Source organism: Nothobranchius furzeri, chromosome 5 (assembly GCF_043380555.1).
Source record: "Nothobranchius furzeri strain GRZ-AD chromosome 5, NfurGRZ-RIMD1, whole genome shotgun sequence".
NCBI classification, from domain to species: Eukaryota; Metazoa; Chordata; class Actinopteri; order Cyprinodontiformes; family Nothobranchiidae; genus Nothobranchius; species Nothobranchius furzeri.
The window spans coordinates 64,804,058-64,823,251 of record NC_091745.1 but is presented as its reverse complement, the minus strand read 5'-3'; the positions used below and the strand labels follow the sequence as shown (position 1 = coordinate 64,823,251).

The 19,194-nt window shown below is 39.7% G+C and overlaps 3 protein-coding genes across 6 annotated transcripts in view; all 3 read left to right on the top strand.

The window, feature by feature from the left end:
• Positions 1–255: 255 nt before the first annotated feature.
• Positions 256–7,150, top strand: ankmy2a (ankyrin repeat and MYND domain containing 2a). Its single transcript, XM_015949834.3, has 10 exons — positions 256–458; positions 743–807; positions 1,013–1,151; positions 1,259–1,357; positions 2,038–2,198; positions 2,563–2,777; positions 4,724–4,859; positions 5,063–5,191; positions 6,014–6,143; positions 6,307–7,150. Exons 1-10 carry the CDS (start codon positions 392–394, stop codon positions 6,432–6,434), a joined length of 1,269 nt encoding a protein of 422 aa, XP_015805320.3. The 5' UTR covers positions 256–391; the 3' UTR covers positions 6,435–7,150.
• A 5,906-nt stretch (positions 7,151–13,056) lies between these two features.
• Positions 13,057–15,811, top strand: sostdc1a (sclerostin domain containing 1a). The gene is made up of 2 exons (XM_015949833.3): positions 13,057–13,613; positions 14,884–15,811. The coding sequence occupies exons 1-2, from the start codon at positions 13,412–13,414 to the stop codon at positions 15,327–15,329; spliced, it is 648 nt and encodes a 215-aa protein (XP_015805319.1). The 5' UTR covers positions 13,057–13,411; the 3' UTR covers positions 15,330–15,811.
• Positions 15,812–15,958: 147 nt separating this feature from the next.
• Positions 15,959–19,194, top strand: part of crppa (CDP-L-ribitol pyrophosphorylase A) — a 61,171-nt gene continuing 57,935 nt past the window's right edge. For all 4 annotated transcript variants that reach the window (XR_011520527.1, XR_011520528.1, XM_054740885.2 and 1 more), the window contains exon 1: positions 15,959–16,964. Coding sequence is in view for 2 of the 4 variants with exons in the window: in XM_054740885.2 (XP_054596860.2) it covers positions 16,714–16,964 (251 nt within the window). In the remaining 2 variants the exon portion in view is untranslated. The remainder of the gene's footprint in view (positions 16,965–19,194) is intronic.

Here is a 19,194-nt window from a genome sequence, read left to right as displayed (position 1 = left end):
ACAGCGACGGACAGACTGAGCGGGTCTCGAACCTGAATGAACTTTCCAGATTCCCGTGGGTCGGATCATTTACTCGCCCAACAAATCTCTCACTTAATTGAAATCCCTAGATGTATTAAATAACTTTCATCACAACCAATAAATTGGTTTGGAACTATGGTGTTGATGTTATTGTTAAATATTATTTAACGAGGCGTTTTTAGAGTTTAGTTTGTGGATTTTGTCTACCCCTTTAATGCAACACCAGTGGTACATTCCAAATGTCTGCTAGTAGCATTCATGCCCGTGCATCACAGAGTTAGAGCTAAAACTACATTGTTTTAGTCGCCTTTCTGCCTGGTACTGGTGTCATTGTATTTTTATTTTTAATTTAAACCCGTCATCCATCAATATGTCGGCCCCAAAGAAGGGAAACTTATCTTCAAGCGAAAAGGAGTTGTTTCAGGTTATTACAGCTGGTAAGCCTCCTAAGCTAATACCTGGTTAGCCTGTGGAATGAAACGTGGTGCTAATTCTCTAACATCGTGGTTAATATGTATGCAGTTAATCTAAAACGTAGTTATTTCGAGTTAATTAAGTTTTCATTCGCTGTTTAACGTGTAATATTAGCTGGAAGCTAGGATGTGCCTGTGTTAGCAGGAACTTTCTCATCATGTCAGCTGAATGGAGACATGTTTTAAAATGAGTTTGGAATTTTCTCTGCATGTAAATAACTGTGATAATAATCCGTGTGTGCTTTTAGGGAACGTTCAGGAAGCCTCCAGGCTGCTTGGCTGTAAGGATGTTAGAGTGAACTGTCTAGATGAGGTAACTCCACACAAGTAAACACATGCTGATGACTTTGTACTTTTATTTTTTTCTGTCTAAACATGAGCTTTCTTTTTTTTCCATTGGTTCATATTAGCTTTTAGTGCAAAAAAATCTCGTTGATTAATAACTTTTACAAAATACCCAAAAGATATTTTATAATGAATGGTAGATGTAGGAAGTTTAATTGTTTGTATCTTAACAGTATGGAATGACTCCACTCATGCATGCTGCTTACAAAGGAAAAGCGGACATGTGTAAATTACTCCTGCAACATGGAGCAGATGTGAATTGTAATGAACATGAGCACGGATACACAGCGCTTATGTTTGCCGGCCTGTCAGGTAATTGTTGGTGTAAGATATGTGTGACAGAATTTTATTTTTTAATTTATTTAAATAAAACAAAGATTTTTTGTGCAGATGTGACTCCTTTGCCTCTGTGCCTTCAGGAAAGACCGACATCACGTGGATGATGTTGGACGCTGGAGCAGAGACAGATGTGACAAACTCTGTTGGAAGGACAGCTGCGCAGATGGCAGCTTTTGTTGGTGGGTTAACGTGTGTTCACTTTTTATGCTGAAATTGAGATTTAAGTATAAGACATGGCTTAAAGTATATATATTTCCCTTAAAATAAAAGGTGTGGTTTACTCATTTATTCAATACATTTTCAGTAATTTCTAGTGTAAGTCAATGCTTTATGAGCCATTTTGAAAAATAAAGCTATGATGCACCTGTTTTGAGATGCAGAAGTTTGCTGGTGCAGAGGTGGACTGAAAACAGCAGGATTTTTGGTTATAATTAATGATTTGCACACACATCGCTTCTGATTGGCTAACAAAACGTGTTTTGCCATGTTGCAAAGTCACTAACACCAAGACTCTTCCCGATCTCTCTCTTTGCTGCAAATAAATTAAGAAAAAATCCTTCCTGGTAGCGTGTGTGAGCCAAGATGTGCAAGGCCATGAATGCAATTTCACAGTGTGACATAGATATGTGAGGATTTAAAAATCCTAGCATTCCACGGTCTATTTTCTATCAGAAGCTACTGCAGGAGATAGGTGTATGAGACTGTTTTCATGTTCAGTCTGCATTAAAAACTCAGAGTGACCGGTTATAATCAGAAATAATAAAGAAAAAAATGTTTTTTCAGTCAGGTCTAATCCTTGCTCATATGAGTATAAATGATGTTTGTGCTTAAAATTCATCCACTTCTCCTCCATACGCAGGTCAACACGACTGCGTCACGGTAATAAACAACTACTTCTCCCGTGCTCGGCTGGATTACTACACAAAGCCTCAGGGTTTGGAGAAGGAACCCAAGCTGCCCCCCAAATTGGCCGGACCTCTCCACAAGATCATCATGAGCACCAACTTGAACCCAGTTAAGGTGAGGTATCACCACATGAAGATTAGTTATGCTCATCTACTAAACTGTTCTGTAGGAGGATGGCAACAGTTTTTCTGAAATCCAATAAATGCTGCGAAAGGTTGTTGCAAAGGTGATTCACAAGATGTTTGAACTTATCGACTGTATTTTTGTTGTTAGCAGTTTATCCCAGATATCCAACGGCGTTTGATTCTATTTAATAGTTAAGCCATTGCAGTTCTCATAATAAAAAAAGAAAGCAACAATCATTCTTAGAAGGAGTCACGTGGCACAAAAACGGACCTGCGTATAACTGGAATCTCAAACACCCAATTTTAATGAGTCCCAGTATCGTTCTGCTGATACGTTTTTTTATGATTTTCAGTTGGTGATGCTGGTGAAGGAAAACCCTTTGCTTGCAGAGGTGGCGGCTCTGGAGAAATGCAGACGTGTGATGGAGCTCATCTGTGAGAAGTGCATCAAGCAGCAGGACATGAACGAGGTTTTGGCCATGAAGATGCACTACATCAGCTGTGTGCTGGGGAAGTGTTCCTCCTTCCTCAAAGACCGTGAGGACAAGCTGGAAGGTCTCATAAGGAGGTCAGATGTTTTGTTCATAAAATCTTTCATTTTACTTTGCAGTTTGGGTGTGTAACTCAGTTGAGTTTAAAAGGAACCCTGAATATAAAGACTCGTTGCTCTAAACTATCTCCACTGCATGAAAATGGTTCTAAAGTCCAAAAATGTTTTTTTTATTCACACAATCTTAGCTGTTTTCAAACTATGTTTGAGGTATGGGGGCAGCCATGTTTTTGAGCGCACAAGGCATTGTGAGATGATGATGCAAATTGGTTGTAGGCATTAGCTTTGGCATTCGCTTAGCTGTTACGGAGAAAGGTTACAATGACGTGTTGTCCTGCTTTTGGTTGTGATTTCCACTCTAAGGACAACAAATGAACCAACATAAGTGTCCACAGCTTTCCTCTCAAGAAGATGCAAAACAGTAAAAAAAAAAAAAAACGGGAGGTCAACAGGGCTGAAAAATATGAAATATTAGATCTGGGAAGCTTGTTAAATCATGGTACCGTGCTGGTTTTTGCTATGATCTTCACTTTAACATTGTAACAGTGCCAGTTAACCATATTAACTTTAAAAAGGAGCATCAAGTATTATTATGAACATTAGATTGGATGGATGAATTACTAGTTAGAAACATATTTTGAGGACACTTGTGACCAGTGTTGGGAACGTTACTTTAAAAGAGTAATTAGTTATAGTTTCGGATTATTTAGTCGACAAAGTTACTCGGTTACTTACTGAGTTACAAGATTATAAAAGTAACTAATTACCAAGAAAAACACTAAACTATTAAAATGTTACTGTGTGATATTTAACAAGACCCCAAAATGTATAATTGCAAATAGAAACCCCTGTAAAGGTTCCTGAGCCTTTAAATGGTCTCTCAGTCTAGTTAAATTACTGAAATAAATGTCATTTTGCACAATATTTAAATTTTTCCAACTTCACATAATTGTGTGTTATTAATAGCATTTCTGCTGCCGGTAATCTAGTAATGGTTAAATAAATAAATACAATCCTTTAAAACAACACTAGAAGAGGCACAAATCTGATGGAGGACTTAAGTTTACTAACTACATATGTATATATATATATATATATATATATATATATATATATATATATATATATATATATATATATATATTAGTATGTATATATATATATGTATATTTAAATTCATAAAGCATTAAGGTGAAGAGCAACACAGTCCTCTGAACTTGTGGTTTTCATAATGTAGCTACTGTCTTTGGCTTTCCGTCATCTGGTTCCTATTTGGAAGCACTAACCCGGTCATGGAGGCTTACAAGCGTCACCTAAAGAACATCTTGACTGAAGCAAACTGCTTCAAAGTTTTGGTGCACAGTGAGGCACAGAGTATCTGAAAATAATCGAGTAATGTTGGTAACATAATTTCAGCAAAGAAAAATCTGAATTTTTATGGTGGGTTTTGTGACAACATATAATAAAGGTAGTTTTATGAATGTTTTGTTATGTGTTTCAGTAATACCTTGGATAGCTGCTGCTATGAAACTGAGCGCTTTGCATCAAACGCTCTATCTGCGTGGGCATGCCTTTGCTGCATGTGCACCAGTGATTGAGCCCCGCTCTCACATCCTCCAGTCTCTGGTCTTCATTTTCTTCTCCTCACTGGCTATTTTCTCCTCGCTACCCACTTGCCTCTCCGGTTCAAACTGGAAAGGCTGAACCGAAGCCGTTTTCATTGTCAGCCGTGTGAATCGGATAAGCGGTGCAACCATGTGATGTCACTACCCAGAATGCTTTGAGAAGTAAATAACAATGGCGGCCTCCTGTTAATTGGTTTTATTTAAATATTACATTTGGCTTGTTTTATGCCACGTTTTTACTCGGGACATTTTTAAATAAAAATATGAAACAAGACTGTTTTTTTAAATGGGTGAAGTAGTGGCTGAAATGTCTGACCCCCCTTTTTTTTTTTCTTCCAGTTTACTGAAGGGTCGTGACAGCGACGGTTTCCCGCTGTTTCAGGAGAAGTTTGTTAGAGAATGCATCCGCAAGTTTCCGTACTGCGATGCCACGCTGCTACAGCAGCTGGTCCGAAGCATCGCTCCTGTGGATATTGTAAGTTTGCTAATTAAACTTCATCATCGTTCATGTTGTTTGTCTGTGTCTAGCCAAGAAGGAGATTTCTAAAAATCAAGAATAGTTTTGTGGCTTGATGAAACTGAATTCAGTCAGTTTAGTTGAGGAACTGATGGAGAGGAAGACATTCAAACTCAAAGCTTTTATTAGTGACTGATAAACTGTTTTTAACATAACTGCAGGGTAACGACCCCACAGCTCTATCCGTGCTGACCCAGGCCATCACAGGACAGGTTGGCTTCGTGGACACAGAGTTCTGCACAACCTGTGGAGACAAGGGAGCTGAGAAAAGATGCTCCATCTGCAAAATGGTGAGAAACTAAAATAAATACAGAAAATGTACCTGCAAAAGTCTAATTTTTGAACCTTTGTGGTTTATTATTCTTTCATTCAGCTTAATCATAAAGCAACACAAAATAATTTTGCCGTATAGTTTAAAGTGGAATTAGAACTGTTGTACACAACCCTGCTGTAGCTAGTGCTAACAACGAGCTAACGCTAACACAAGCCAACTGATACTAAATAAGCCACTAAGTAATAAGAGCCACACTGTTAGACAAAGAAATTAACACAAGTCCAGTAGCAACAAAGCCAGGCCACCATCAGTCCGGGATTTCTTAGCCTCCTCATATGAGTGTAGGCCACGCCGATGTCCACTGTGGTTTTAGCAGTTTGCTTCACCTCCAGAGATAAAACTCTTATTTTTATTTCCAGGTTCCCCCATGATGCCAACAAAAAAAGCAAAATTCTTCTTTAGATTTGTATTAACGCTTGGCTAACTGAAAAAGCTAACTTGTAGCCTTTATATGAGCTACTGGCACATTTTACAGCTTACAGCAGCCGTAAAGCAGTTAGAGACCTCCCACTAGTGTTCCTTCCTAAACCACAAAACCTAAGTGCTGTTTGTGGTCAGCAGTGTTGTCTAATGTGAAGTTGCTAATTTCCCTGGCTCAAGAATCACTGAAACCAGTTTGAAAGCAATAGCTTAAAGTGTAAAAAACTCTTTAGTGTTGCTTTAAAACGAAGCATAAAAAAAGCTCATTTTTGTATATTTTCATAGCAGTTTCTGATGTCATCTGTCTCTTGTTTGCATTTGACGACTGTTAAAATAACCATTTCCTTTGATTTTCCAGGTTATCTATTGTGGTCAAGCTTGCCAAAAAATGCACTGGTTTACTCACAAGAAGGTTTGTAAGAAGCTCCAAGAGCAACGAGAAAAGCAAGAAGCAGAAGCAGCCAACCTGAGGATGCAGCAGAGCAAAGGTATTTCTTTTTCTTTTTTTTAACAAACTGTTCACATCTGGAGAGGTCAATACTCAGAATTATGTTGTTTATTGCTTGTATTTTTGGATTCTCAAATCTAAACTGCAGTGAAACTTTTACTAATAACTGTAAACTGTAACCAAAGCTGCTTTGTGTTCTTCAGAGGCGACTGAAGTCGTGCAGGAGGCAGCAGACTCCATGCAGGAGCTCTCGGTGGAAACAAACAAGGAAGTAGCATCTGTGGATTCAGCTGCAGAGACACATGACTCCATCACAGCTGCTGAAAACTGAGACGCATCTTTACAGACTGATTTCCAGCCTCCACCCTCTCCTGGGTTCATCCAACCTCCGCAGACAGACAGAAAACTACCACAAAGACTGGTCCAGTGGCAGAGAAAACGCTATTTTTATTTATCAACGGTCTGAGACCATCAACCGAGGATTTTGAGGAGCAACTGTTGTCTTTTTGTCCATTTTTATTTGATATTGTGCTTGTCAGTTCTGTATACACAGGTGTGTTTGTAGTAGGTGTCTCTGGGAAGAGAAGTGAAGAGCTAAAGATTACAGCAACAATGACACTGCCTTAAGAAACTGTAGCAAACTGTGAGAAAGAAAGAAGTGTTGAGTCGGTTTTTGGGGTGTACGTTTGTACCCGCAATGCCCGTGTGCAAAGCACGGCTGATGCATGCTGACCAAAAATGGGAGGGGGGTGTTTTTGTTTTAATTTTTATTGACGTCAATGGGAGTTTGTTTTAGAGTATTGTAAAAAATAAAGAGTTTATGCTCAGGAATTTATAACTAACTGAAAATGTTTGTCCCCTCTAGAGTCAAGTTTTTAAAAGTAAATAGTTGTGCACAGTGAGCCCATTGTTGGTTAACGAACTGCAGTTTGAGACGGTTTGGCGTTTTATTTAAGGTGTAAGCTAAAGTCACTCGTCGTGTCCAGCTTGAGTTTATTTACCCTACATGATGAGGACTTCCTTTACCAATAAAGGCTTTTCCCCTTATTCTGGGATGTAGTTCTGTTTTTGACCACTTCCATAGACTTTCTGCTGTTTCAGATCAAACTGGTTGCCATGATATTTCTGTTAGCAAACACAACAAACCAAGCAGCCATTACCTGCAGGTGTTCGAGAAAGCCACTAGATGGCGCTGCTTGATAAGAACTAACAAGCACATTTGCTGGGAGCAGGTGAAAGGAACCATTAAATGCAGCAAGGGTCCTAGAGGGCCCCTGGTCAGCATGTTTTAGTTATGTCCCTGCTCTGACACCCATTCAGTGTTTAGAGCCACTGTTAAGCAGCTCATCAGGCTTCGCAGGAGCCCATTAATCACCTGCTGATTTAAATCTGGTGTGCTGAAGCAAGGAAACAATTTAAACGTGCTGGACAGGATCGCCTAACCCTGACCTACAGGATTCTCTTTATGGCAGTTGTCTACAAGTATGTAAAACTGCCAGATTTGTGGGGATGGGCTTTAGAGGTGAGGAAAAGACTTGATGTTTGTTGGTTATAACTCTTCTTATTAGGGTTGCACAGTGGTGCAGTGGTTAGATCTATTGCCTTGTGACAAGAAGGTCGTGGGTTTGCTTCCCGGTCTGGGATCTTTCTGCATGGAGTTTGCATGTTCTCTCTGTGCATGCGTGGGTTCTCTCTGGGTACTCCGGCTTCCTCCCACAGTCCAAAAACATGACTGTTAGGTTGATTGGTCTGTCTAAAATTTCCGTGTGTGTGTGTGTGTGTGTGTGTGTGTGTGATTGTTTGTCCTGTGTGTCTCTGTGCTGCCCTGCAATGGACTGGCTCTCTGTCCAGGGTGTACCCCGCCTGATTGCCCATTGACCGCTGGAGACAGGCACCGGTGTGTCCCCCCCCCCCCCCCCCCCCCCCCCCCCCGGCGACCCTACGTGGACAAGCGGGTTCAGAAAATGGATGGATGGAACTTTTCTTATTCTAAAGATTTCATACATGCAAACAGAAGCTGATCATCTTAACACATGGTTGTAGTTTGGTTTTTAAAATTAAAACAGCTGTTTCAGATAACCGAGCATGCTCTGGTCGCGCTCGACAAACGCAACTTGATGCCGCTCCGCAGTTACCTGAAGATAGAACGATGCCCAGTCCAGGTCCTGGAGAGCTGCTATCCAGCATGTTTTAGTTGTTTTTATGCTCTTACACCCCTCTGACACAGTGGCGACCCCAGAAATGTTTCATAGGGGGTGGCCATGGGGCCAGAGAAAATTTTGGGGTGGCACGCCAAATTGATCTCCGTGGTAACTCAGGGAAAGTTTAGCCTGTAGTTATGCAATCAAAGCTCCTTTATTCATTTTCATAAAAATAAATAAACAAATACATTTATGGTTTGTCTGAAGATTAATATGATTTATTAAGTAACATTGGTCTTTCCTGGTTGTGCCCTGCAATTTTCTAGGGGTGACCAAGGCCACCTTTGGCCACCTCTTGGGGGCGCCACTGCTTGGACACCCTTGCAGCTTCAGAATCACATGATGGACTTAGTTTACCTCAAAGACTGGAAAAAAGAAAACTCTCTATAATCTGGAATAACAAATGTACAAAGGATGCTTCAGGGATTATTTTTCAAAAACCTATTTAAAGTCATGCTACAGCTGATGTGAGTGACTGCAGGTTTCTCTAGTCCATCTTGCTGCTGGAAGGTTTATGCTGCCTCTAAAAAACCTGGAACATACCTGTTGATGAACCAGTAAAGCACTTGCAGTAGTAATCACCCGGATAACAGACAAAGGTTAAACTCAGGAAATAACATAAGTGGTTCAGACAAAATCCATAATTATAGACCTTTATGGAAGCTTTTGCAAACTCTGACACATCTGTCATGGATTTCTTTCTTCGAGCATACAGGCCTTTCCTGATCATGCACCTTCCCAGTCTTCTGCTTGTCGATATCCAGTTAACCCATCCGACCACTTCCGACGAGGGGCGAGGGCAACAGGTTCCTGTTGCTGAGTTTCAGCATTGTTTTATCTTTCTTTACATACCAGGAACACAAAAGCTGGCGCCGATCATATTTACTCTTCAGCATTCATTTAACCTGGAAGCTCAAAGGGGAGCAAACAGTCCTCTGGGAGGAGGATGCTCACGCTGTCCTTTAGTTTCTGTCGGAAGTGGACTGAATGAGGTTCTGGAGTCTTTGTTGGAGGGAAAAGAAAAGAGATCAGAAACAATAACAGGGTGATGTGAGTTCTAACAACAGGCCGCTCACCTGCTGAGCTCATTTAGAATTATCTCTAGGGTGCTATCTTTTCTCTCAGCAAGCTAAAAAACAAGGTTTTTAACATTTTTAGCACAAAATCCAGAAATAAGAAAGGCTCTTGTTTATTGTTGTGCCTTAGAAATTTCTTTTAGAGCAAAAAAGTCTGTCATAAATTATTCAGAAATACTTTGAAACCTTATTTGGGTGCTATTTTAGTAGCCTGGCAAATCCACGTGAGTAGTCTGGCCTCGACCCATAGGCAGAGCTCAGTCGTGGGGCGGAATCTATGGTTGTCTTTCGAACCGTGTCCGTAACGAACTCATCACTAAAAATGTCAGTCAACGGGTCACTCCACCGCTAAAAGCCTTTCTTCTACAGAAAGATGTTTGCGCTGTCGCCAGGCGCCCTTTTTGACTACAGCTAAAAAAACTACGACGCTCAGTTTCTCATAAACAACGAAGACGGCGTCTGAAGCGGAGTTCGCTGCGGCTCTTCACTCTGTTCTAAATGACTTGGACATGTCTTTTAAACCACAACAAGAAGAAGCGCTAAAAGCCTTTCTTCTTCTAAAAAAAAAAGAAAAAGATTGCGCCGTCGCCATTTTTGACTACAGCTAAAAAACTACAGTGTGGCACGATACAGTCGGCATTTTCACCTTCTTCCTGATTGGTTATCTTTTGAGCTGGCTAGTCCCGCCCCTCGTCTGTCACTCTGCCTGTGAGTAACCAGACTAGTTCTCTGTGCATAATTAAACAGAGAACAAGTGGCAGGCCAGGCTAACTTCTATCTGCTCTTGACTCAAAGAAAAGCCCAAGTCTAAAAATTCCAAAGTTGATGACAAAGCTGTTTGAAACGAGCTGTCGCCATCTTCGTTGTTTCGCAAAATCTGTTTGCTACTTCTACGGTCTGTCTAGATTTCTAGGCTAATACTAAAAGGAGACATATTATGAATTTATATCTTAAGTTTTAATACTTCCATGGTTGGTACAAAACATGTTTTCCTCTTGCATAAAGTGAGACCAGCAGTTTTATTCCTAGCTTATTTGCTACCTTCCATTATGAGCCGTTTCGGGGCTTTGTCACTTTAAGAAAACAAGCTGGATATGGCCAGGCCCGCCCAGCTTCTACTCAGGCTGCTATAGGCTGAGAAGCTCTGATATCTGGGAGGGTCTCGGACTAGAGCCGCTGCTCCTCCAGCAGTAGCCCTCTCTTTTATGTGAGAGGTGGTCTCATTCTAGTTTCCCAGTTTGTAACATCACAAATGGGAACTTTCTGAAATGGCTTATTTTAATAACATACTTCTTAAAACCAAATACTGACAGAAAACAGATGGATGGGCTTTTTTGTGTCTGGAGTGAAAGAGGCAATGGAGACAATAGTTGCAAAAGGTGAGTTTAGCATAATATGTCCACTTTAAAACTAATACTACCTACTTTATGCCTTAATAAATGTTTTCCTGTTATTTTTTTCTTTTTTATGATATTGCATATTTTTCTATTTTTGTACCAGTAAAAGAGCCCTTTCCTTTACTATTTTCAACACTATTTCAACCTCTGTTTTGACCCTTAAAATGATTGATTGATTCCAAAGTGCAAAATTTTATAGCACCAATCAAAGCTCAAAAAAAGGATTAACACTTCTGTGATTTGTTACATTTTGGGTTAAAGTTACCCGACCTGGCTCCCCAGCCGCCATATCAGAGCCACAAGAAGCTTGACTGATAAAAAAATAAATAAACTGAAATCAAATTTCTGCAGAGATGTTTGAATCAAGTCTGAACTCTGGCATCCATTAAAGTGATCAGAAACACTGATTGGCTCGCCGGTGTCCATCATCAGAAGTGACTGAAGTTTTTCTTTGTTAAATTAGACATTCCCATCATGGCTGCTCTCTCGCTCTCTCAGGTGTGTGTTTGATTTAAAACAGAAATCTGATGCTGCCGGCGTGTAATCTGCCTTCCTTCCTGTCAGTTACGCGTCTAATCATGCGAGTGCTCAGACTATCTGGAGTCTTTGTGTGTGTGCTGTATACCACAGGGGGAGATATTATTACTGCAGTGCAGAACACTTCATCCTGGCATGTCTCACTGATAGGAAAAGTGCAAAGACACTAATTGTCGCTCAGATGAATGAAAGCCGAAACTTGAGCTCTCCTGTCTGTTTACTTTTATTATCACCCGACACATTTTAGGGCTGTCGCTCCTCTTCAGGTTAAAAAGCCTGAGGATGTAATTGTTTTCCTGAGAGAAAGTTACCTGCATCAGCGGAGGGAAAAGTTCTCAGAGTCCACAAAGTCAAAACACGCATCAAGTAAAGCTAATTTTAGCTCTTGTTTTTAACAAGAAAATGTTTGATGTAGCTGTCATTTTGGCCTGATTGTTGTAATACGTGCGTGGAGTTCCTGCAGCAGAATGATACTGACAATTGGACTGCCTGTGTGAACTAAATTTAATAGGAATGCATGTACAGTAAAATGAGTAATTTTTAAATTGTGTTTCCTTTTTTGATCATAGATTAATCACCTTTATTTTTGAGACCTGTTGAGTTAATTTCACCTGAAAACCACCAGCAAAATGACATTTTAGAACATAATTGGGGTCAAAATTCTCACGTTTGCATGTCTTTTGGAAACTTCTTGATTGAATGCACCAAAATATGATGTTGTAATTATTCTTACTTGAAATAAGGACCTAAGTAATACAATCCCAGTAGCTTCGTTGGTAATTTTGGTCAATTAAAGTTAATGCTTTTTGGAGGACAATAAAGTGATAAATAACCAACAACAACAACAACAACATATATTTTAAGGTTTGCTTTTTTTTAACATGAGATTAAGATGCAAATTAATACTTTATTTACCCCAAGTTATTTTAAAAATTTCATTTCACTAAAAATGCACAAAGAACAAAAATAACAACAGTTCCTATAAATAGCACCTGCAGTTGCAAAAGGTTTAAATTTCTTTCAGCTTATAAAAAAAATCAAGCAACATTTTACAAAAAGTATCCCTTTTTAAAGTTACTTAATGCTTTATTAAGCATTAATAAATTATTTAAGAAAGTGTTGACAACTGCTTAACCATATTATGCTATGCATTCCCCTCCCCGGCCTCCCAACCTTGAGGACATTTACCAATACTGGTATTGTTAATAAAGGGACCCTTTGTGTATTATTGCATTACATTAACATTAATGACATTAAAAAGGGACCTTTTTGAAAAGTGTTACAAAAAACCTGAACATAAAACAGAAAAAAAGTCATATTGCAACATAAAGTCTGATCTTATTTTGAAGGTAGACATTCATGACTGAATGCGACTACATCTTTTTCCTTTGAAGGGGGCCTTTTTAGTTATAGATTCTTGATACCAAACATGTCCATAAAGTTCTTTGCTCAAATTTTCCTCTCTAATAAAGCGATTTCTGCAGTTTCATTCTTTACAGGTTCCAGAATGAACCGTTTTAGGGCTCTGTCACTTTAAGAAAAGAAGCTGCTGGTCATACCCCCCACACTCAGGCTGCTATAAGCTGAGAAGCTCTGTTATCTGGGCGCATTGTGTAAGGTAGTTGTGAAAAAGGTGTGTGCATAATTCCAAAATTTGTATTCTTTTTTTATCTTTTAAATGTTGTATGCAAAATTCTTCTGTCATATGAGAGTCTGAAAATTGTGAAGGTTGGGAGGAGTTTGTAGTAAAACTGCTGCTTCGCCAGAAGCAGCTCTGGTTCCATTCTACTTTCCCCATTTGTGACATTACAAACAGGAACGTTTTGAAACTGCTCATTTTGGGCACATAATTCCTAAAACCAAACACTGACAGAAAAAAGATGGATGGAAAGGAACTGGGTGGGATTATTGAACTGGATTTGTGGGGGCCAATCAGAACCTCTGGAAAGTGTCGCACTTGAGAAGCTGCCAAAGCAAGAGGCGGGTTGGTTCGTGTGTATAAAACCAGTCTCCCCTCATAGCGACTCATCCACCCAGCAGCACCGGAGCATTTCTCTTTTTATTCCAGGGGAGAAGTGCGCATCCTCATTATAAACCATGCACCTCCGCGCGCACGAGCCATGCCGTTCCCTTTTCTTGTTTTGTGTCCTCCTGAGGAGCTGTCATGCCTTCAAGAACGACGCAACGGAGCTGCTTTCACGTGTGAGCGTGCCGGTGCCGGAGGTGCAGAGCAACGCGTCCCTGAACCGAGCGCGGACCGGTGGGAAAGATGCGGGCGGCTCGACGCGCGACACAGGCGGTGAGTTGGAGGAGGAGGCGTGCTGCCCTGCAGAGGCATCCTGCAGTTCAACAGCATCATCTGATTTTAGCACAATTAGATTGGGTGTGGGATGCATTAGTTAAGACTTCAGTTTATTGGACAGAACGAGCTACAAAAAATGCCATATTCTTAATACGTTTATTATAAGTATATGTATTTTATATGATAAATGATAAATGACCCCGCACTTGTATGGCGCCTCTCAGAGAAAGGACTCCAAAGCGCTTTACACTACAGTGCATCATTCATCCATTCACACACACATTCACACACTGATGGTGATGAGCTACGATGTAGCCACAGCTGCCCTGAGGCATATATCCTGCGTATAGGTCTATACACCTATAATTTAAAACCTAGGTGTCCAAACTATTAAAGATGGTGAAAATCAGCTAATCCATAGTCCACAAATATAGATTTTTTAATTAAAAATAATTTTATGTTGACTTTTTTCTACTCAAATTGGTCTAAAAAAAGGCATAACAGTAAAGATCTGAACATAAACATTTTAGAAAGCATCACTTTTCATCAACAGCCCATTCATGCATTCATCCTAGAAATGCATCTGAGCGCTGCAAATGACCCCTGGGCTGCATTCTGGACACGTCTGCTCCCTTCAGCAGCCATGAAGAAAATGTTTCTGCAAGCTTATTATTAAAAAAAAAATGTCAGTAAGAGCAAAGATTTTTTTTCCTTTGCTCATCAGCAGAGTGAGCTGCATAACAAAAAACACACACCTGGCTGAATTCCAGGTAGCTGAGACCCCCCCTGCATAACTGTTGATCTGTGTTCTGCATAGTTGGGGGTAGAGTATAGCAAAAACACAATGCTGGAGCCGCTGCTCTCCTCATTCATCCAGCTCTGTCACTGAGCTGTATGGAGCTTTGTGAATGGAGAAGGGTTTGGGTTACAGCTGTGGAGGGGTGAGCAGGCAGATCGTGTTTGTAGCCTGCAGGAGAATAATGCTGCATGCTCAAAAAATAAAAAAATAAAAATCTCTGCTAATCAACGTTTTTTTGAAGAAGTATTCAAGGTCTTATGTTGCATCCTTATCTTGTGGCCAATATGGTAACACTGAAGTAGATAAAAAGACATTTTTATCATAATGAAATTAGGGTCAACCGATATCTGTTGTTCTATTGCTGATGCAATTTTTTAAATCCATTTTGTTTGATAATTTGAGGATGCATGATGAGTTTGTTTCTCAAACCTTTACTGCTTTTTTCACACCTCATCCTGTCTGCAACAGATCGGAGTCAAATAGGATGCAGAGAGTTGAGATCCACTAAGTACATCTCTGACGGCCACTGCACCAGTATCAACCCCATCAAGGAGCTGGTGTGTGCAGGCGAGTGTCTCCCAACACAGATGCTTGAAAACTGGATCGGCGGGGCTCATGGCAGGAAGTTCTGGTCTCGCAGGAACGGTAACCAGGACTGGAGATGTGTTAATGACAAAACCCGCACTCAGCGCATCCAGCTGCAGTGCCAGGACGGCAGCACAAGAACGTACAAAATCACCGTGGTGACATCTTGCAAGTGCAAGAGGTACTCGAGGCAACACAATGAGTCGGGCAGCAAGTTTGAGGATTCTGATGCGTTACCTCCACCGATCCTGCACAAACACAAATCTAAGAACAAAAAGAAGTTGGGCAAAAAGCGTCTGAGTGAGAACTGGCATGAGACTGAACCCTAAGAGCTGGACAACTTTCAGACTGACCATACAGCTGGGACGTGACATCTGGAAGTTACAGCTATGGATTATTGGACACGATTTATGAGAAGCTGCTTCCTCATAAGGTGGAACCTCCAAAGGGAACACTAAGAGCTTTATTTAGAAAAATGTGAACAGTGTAAAGCAAAGCATCAGCTCATGAATTCATTCTGCATGCTGAAAAAGATCTGCACCAAAAGCAGTAAAAAAACATACAAGAAAACGTTTCTAAGATATCAAAATGTGTAAATATGTGTACATATAATAAATTCCTACTTGCATTTTGAAGTACGAGCATGTTTATAAGATTGATGCAAGAATTATGATGATTTCTACTTATACTTGTGTATACTGGAAACATACTTAAATATGTAAATGGCTTTGGCTTCAAAGTCTGGCATATGTTTGTCATTACCTGATGTTGTAATAATTTTTGTATGAAATAAATGAAATTTTCTGTCATGCGTTGTTTTCAGTGGTAGTTGTACTTACAGGCAGAGAGGCTAACATACAGCAGTTCTAGTATTATTGTAGACACAACTGTTTAAATACACGTTACTTCATTTTCTAACATTATTTGTGAAAATCAACCTGTGGTTGGCATACGTAGTCAATTTATTTTAAACAGAGTGAAAATTCTGTAAAATATTAATGACAATAGGAATTTTATTTTGCAAAATTAGGATGTCCAGTGAGGTTTGCAATTTTCAACATTATTTCAGATTCTGGAGCAGCTGCTGCAGATGAATTTACAAATCTGTGTCAAATCGTTGTTGTCTTGAACATTCATTTTTGTAAAAATAAAGTCAAAAACGGATAAATAATTTCTCAGGTGCATTGACAAATATACAAAATGAGTTCACCCCTGTTGTTTAATCAACTAAACCCACAACTTGTTACAACCAAAACATTCTACCGTAATCTAATTTGAATGGTTTGTAAACATCCAGTTGACTATCCTGCTTATCTGCTATCAATGAATTTCACCCTTTTCTACCCATTTGCATATGTAAATGCTTGCCTTGCTCTAATAAAAATGCAATAAAGTGTTATTATATAGGAACGAGTCTTTCACGTTAAAGAAAACGTCCAGTTTGCTTTTTAAAAGCCCCACAAGAAGCAGGGTCACAGACTTGTACTGTGATTTCCCTTTTTTATGCTCTTCAGGAAGTAAATTGTTCTCAAATACCTACAGCCTTTTATTTTGAAAGGATTTAACGGAACAACATCTGTTTTTATGAGTTGGCTTAATGTTTCCATCCTTCCACTTTGCTACGCTCTCGAACATCCCACACACCACGCAGGAATGAACTGTTTTGGGGAAAATATCCTTTGACACCACACCCACGTCCTCGTTTATAAACTAATGGATGTCAGTCCCGCCAAAGTGCAGAGCGATGCCAGTGAAGTGGGCAGGCCCGTTCATCCGGGGGGTTTCCTAGCGGGCGAGGCCGGGAAAAGCGACCACGTCAAAGCGGGACGCATCGTGGACTTCCCGGTGTCTGTGGTTCTACCTGCCGGCGGGACCGGAGAGAGAACCGGACTACAGACACCAAAACAGTTCTGTTCCTTTCTGGGAAGACCGCTTATAAGCTTCACTATCCAGACTTTTGAGAGGTAGGAGGAATAGTATGAGCCCTTTTAATGAACTGTTAGCTGAGGTACACAGAGGGGCTGCCAGAGATTTTGGGTCCCATGAAAAAATATCAAGTTGGGCCCCCTGGGGGCTCGTCCATAGCTGGAGCTGGAGTTCCACCCTCCCAGATTCGAAGGGAGAAAAAAAAAAACAACCAACAACTTTATATTAGTGTTTCAGTTTTGCTTAATTATGTAGGTCTACATGCATTCTTACTTATTTACATATCATTTTCACCAACTGTCTCATTAAACAGTGAATTTCCTTCAGCAGAATTAGCAATATCACTGCTGGAAAAAGCAGGAAATGTACATGCTGAAAGGTGTTAATCTCCTTTTCCCTTTTACTCCCTTAAAATGTGTTTATTCTAAAAATTTATTTGATGATAAAATTCAAATTTGGGTATCTAATTAAATTTCCATGTTGTGTCAAAGCTTTACATAACTACATTTTCAGCTGTCTTTCCTCATGAAATCAAGTATTTCTGTATGACTGACAAAAAATATGAATTCACTGCTCATAAGGTGACTTCTTTATTAAGTTTCCATGGCTTCATCATAGACATAAAATGAATAAGCACACAGTTCAAACCGGAGTCAGTTAGGGTTACATAAAATTTTAAAGTTGGACAACTTTGCATGAATACGTATATACTTTGTCCTGACCAAACCTGGCATTGGGAAGGTCCAGGCTCTGTACATAATGAAATTGTTATGTGTTGCAATATAGGCTATCATTTGTGGCAAAATCTTTATCCAAGTTACAACAGTCTTTAAAATTAATGCACAACAGGGAAAATGCAGCACAGACTCCTGCAGGATATTAGCTGTAGTTCTCCATCATCAATACTAGATTTCATATTTTATTGTGTTCAATGTTATATTAAGTTTATTTATTACAATTGTTAACAGCTTTTGTTTCAGTTTTGCTCTCTGATGAATTATTTGGAAATTATTGATTTTTGGTTTGTGTTCTAAAAGCTACATAAACAAATTACATCTTGTAAAACCTCCCATAATTCAGTCAGATTTGAAACATTTCATTTCAAGGTATTTAGTAGATGAAGAGGTTTGTTTTTTCTTGTATGGTGCCTTCAAAAAGGTGCTTCATAGTAATAATCTCACAATAATTTATGTTACATTAACAGACTAAATAACAATGCTTCAACCTGCCCAGCGTCCAAAACAATTTATACATTTTTACTGATTGATATTTATAATTATCATTGTGGAAAAACAATGTGTTTATCTCCAAAAATAGCCTTTTTATATTCCTTTGTAATAGTACTGATAGAGAAGAGAGCCTTAAGTGATTCCCACAGACCCCCTTAAATGAGGCTGCTAGCTAACATGCTACATTGCTCACCTTCTTGAGGTTCATTGGGTTGTGAGGGGACACCTGCTGACATATCATCAGCTGCTGATTCTGGTAGGGACAAGGACGACAACACATTTACCATAATTAGAGGAAACATAGTTCCTCTTACTGTGGATATCAGAGCTAGCAAACAGGTTGAATTTAACCACTCAACCAAACCCACCTTTCTTTGAGGAAAAACTGTGTGACATACTGACGCCCTCTCTTCTGCCTGTCCTCTTTCTCCTTTCTTTCTTCGACCCAGACTTTGTTTTTGCAAACATAGTTTTACTGCAGCCTTGGCGCACTCTGCTGTCTGACTGCTGCGTGAGCTGGCTTCGCCTGGTATGCGCCCCTCGGCCAGGTGGACTGTGCCATTTTATGCCGTTGGGGGGGGGGTCAAATTAATTAGTCAAAATAATGTAGGGACCTCTGAATAAATATACATTACATAAAGACTAAAAGATTGTTTGTTTAATGTCTTAAATGAGAAAAAAATACTGCAAAGTAAAGTACTTGTGATTTTTAAACTAAATTTTTTTTATTCAACTTTGAAACGTTTTTGGGCCCCTGGCAGCTGTGGGCCCTTAGAATCTTCCTAATCTTTCACCGCTTTATGGCGCCCCTGGAGGTACATGATAGGAAAACATAATGCAAAGGCCGGATGTACTGGATTAAGTGGCCTGGGGTTAAAAGGACCCCAAAATGTTGGCCCCAAATTTAAAATGTGTCTTCCACGTTAAACACATGTTGAAGCCCATGTAACAGGCTTATATTTTCATTAAAAAAGGAAGACATTTGAAAATAAAAGGTGCTATTTCTGTTCCAACTGAGCTCTCGTAGCTTATCCGTCTT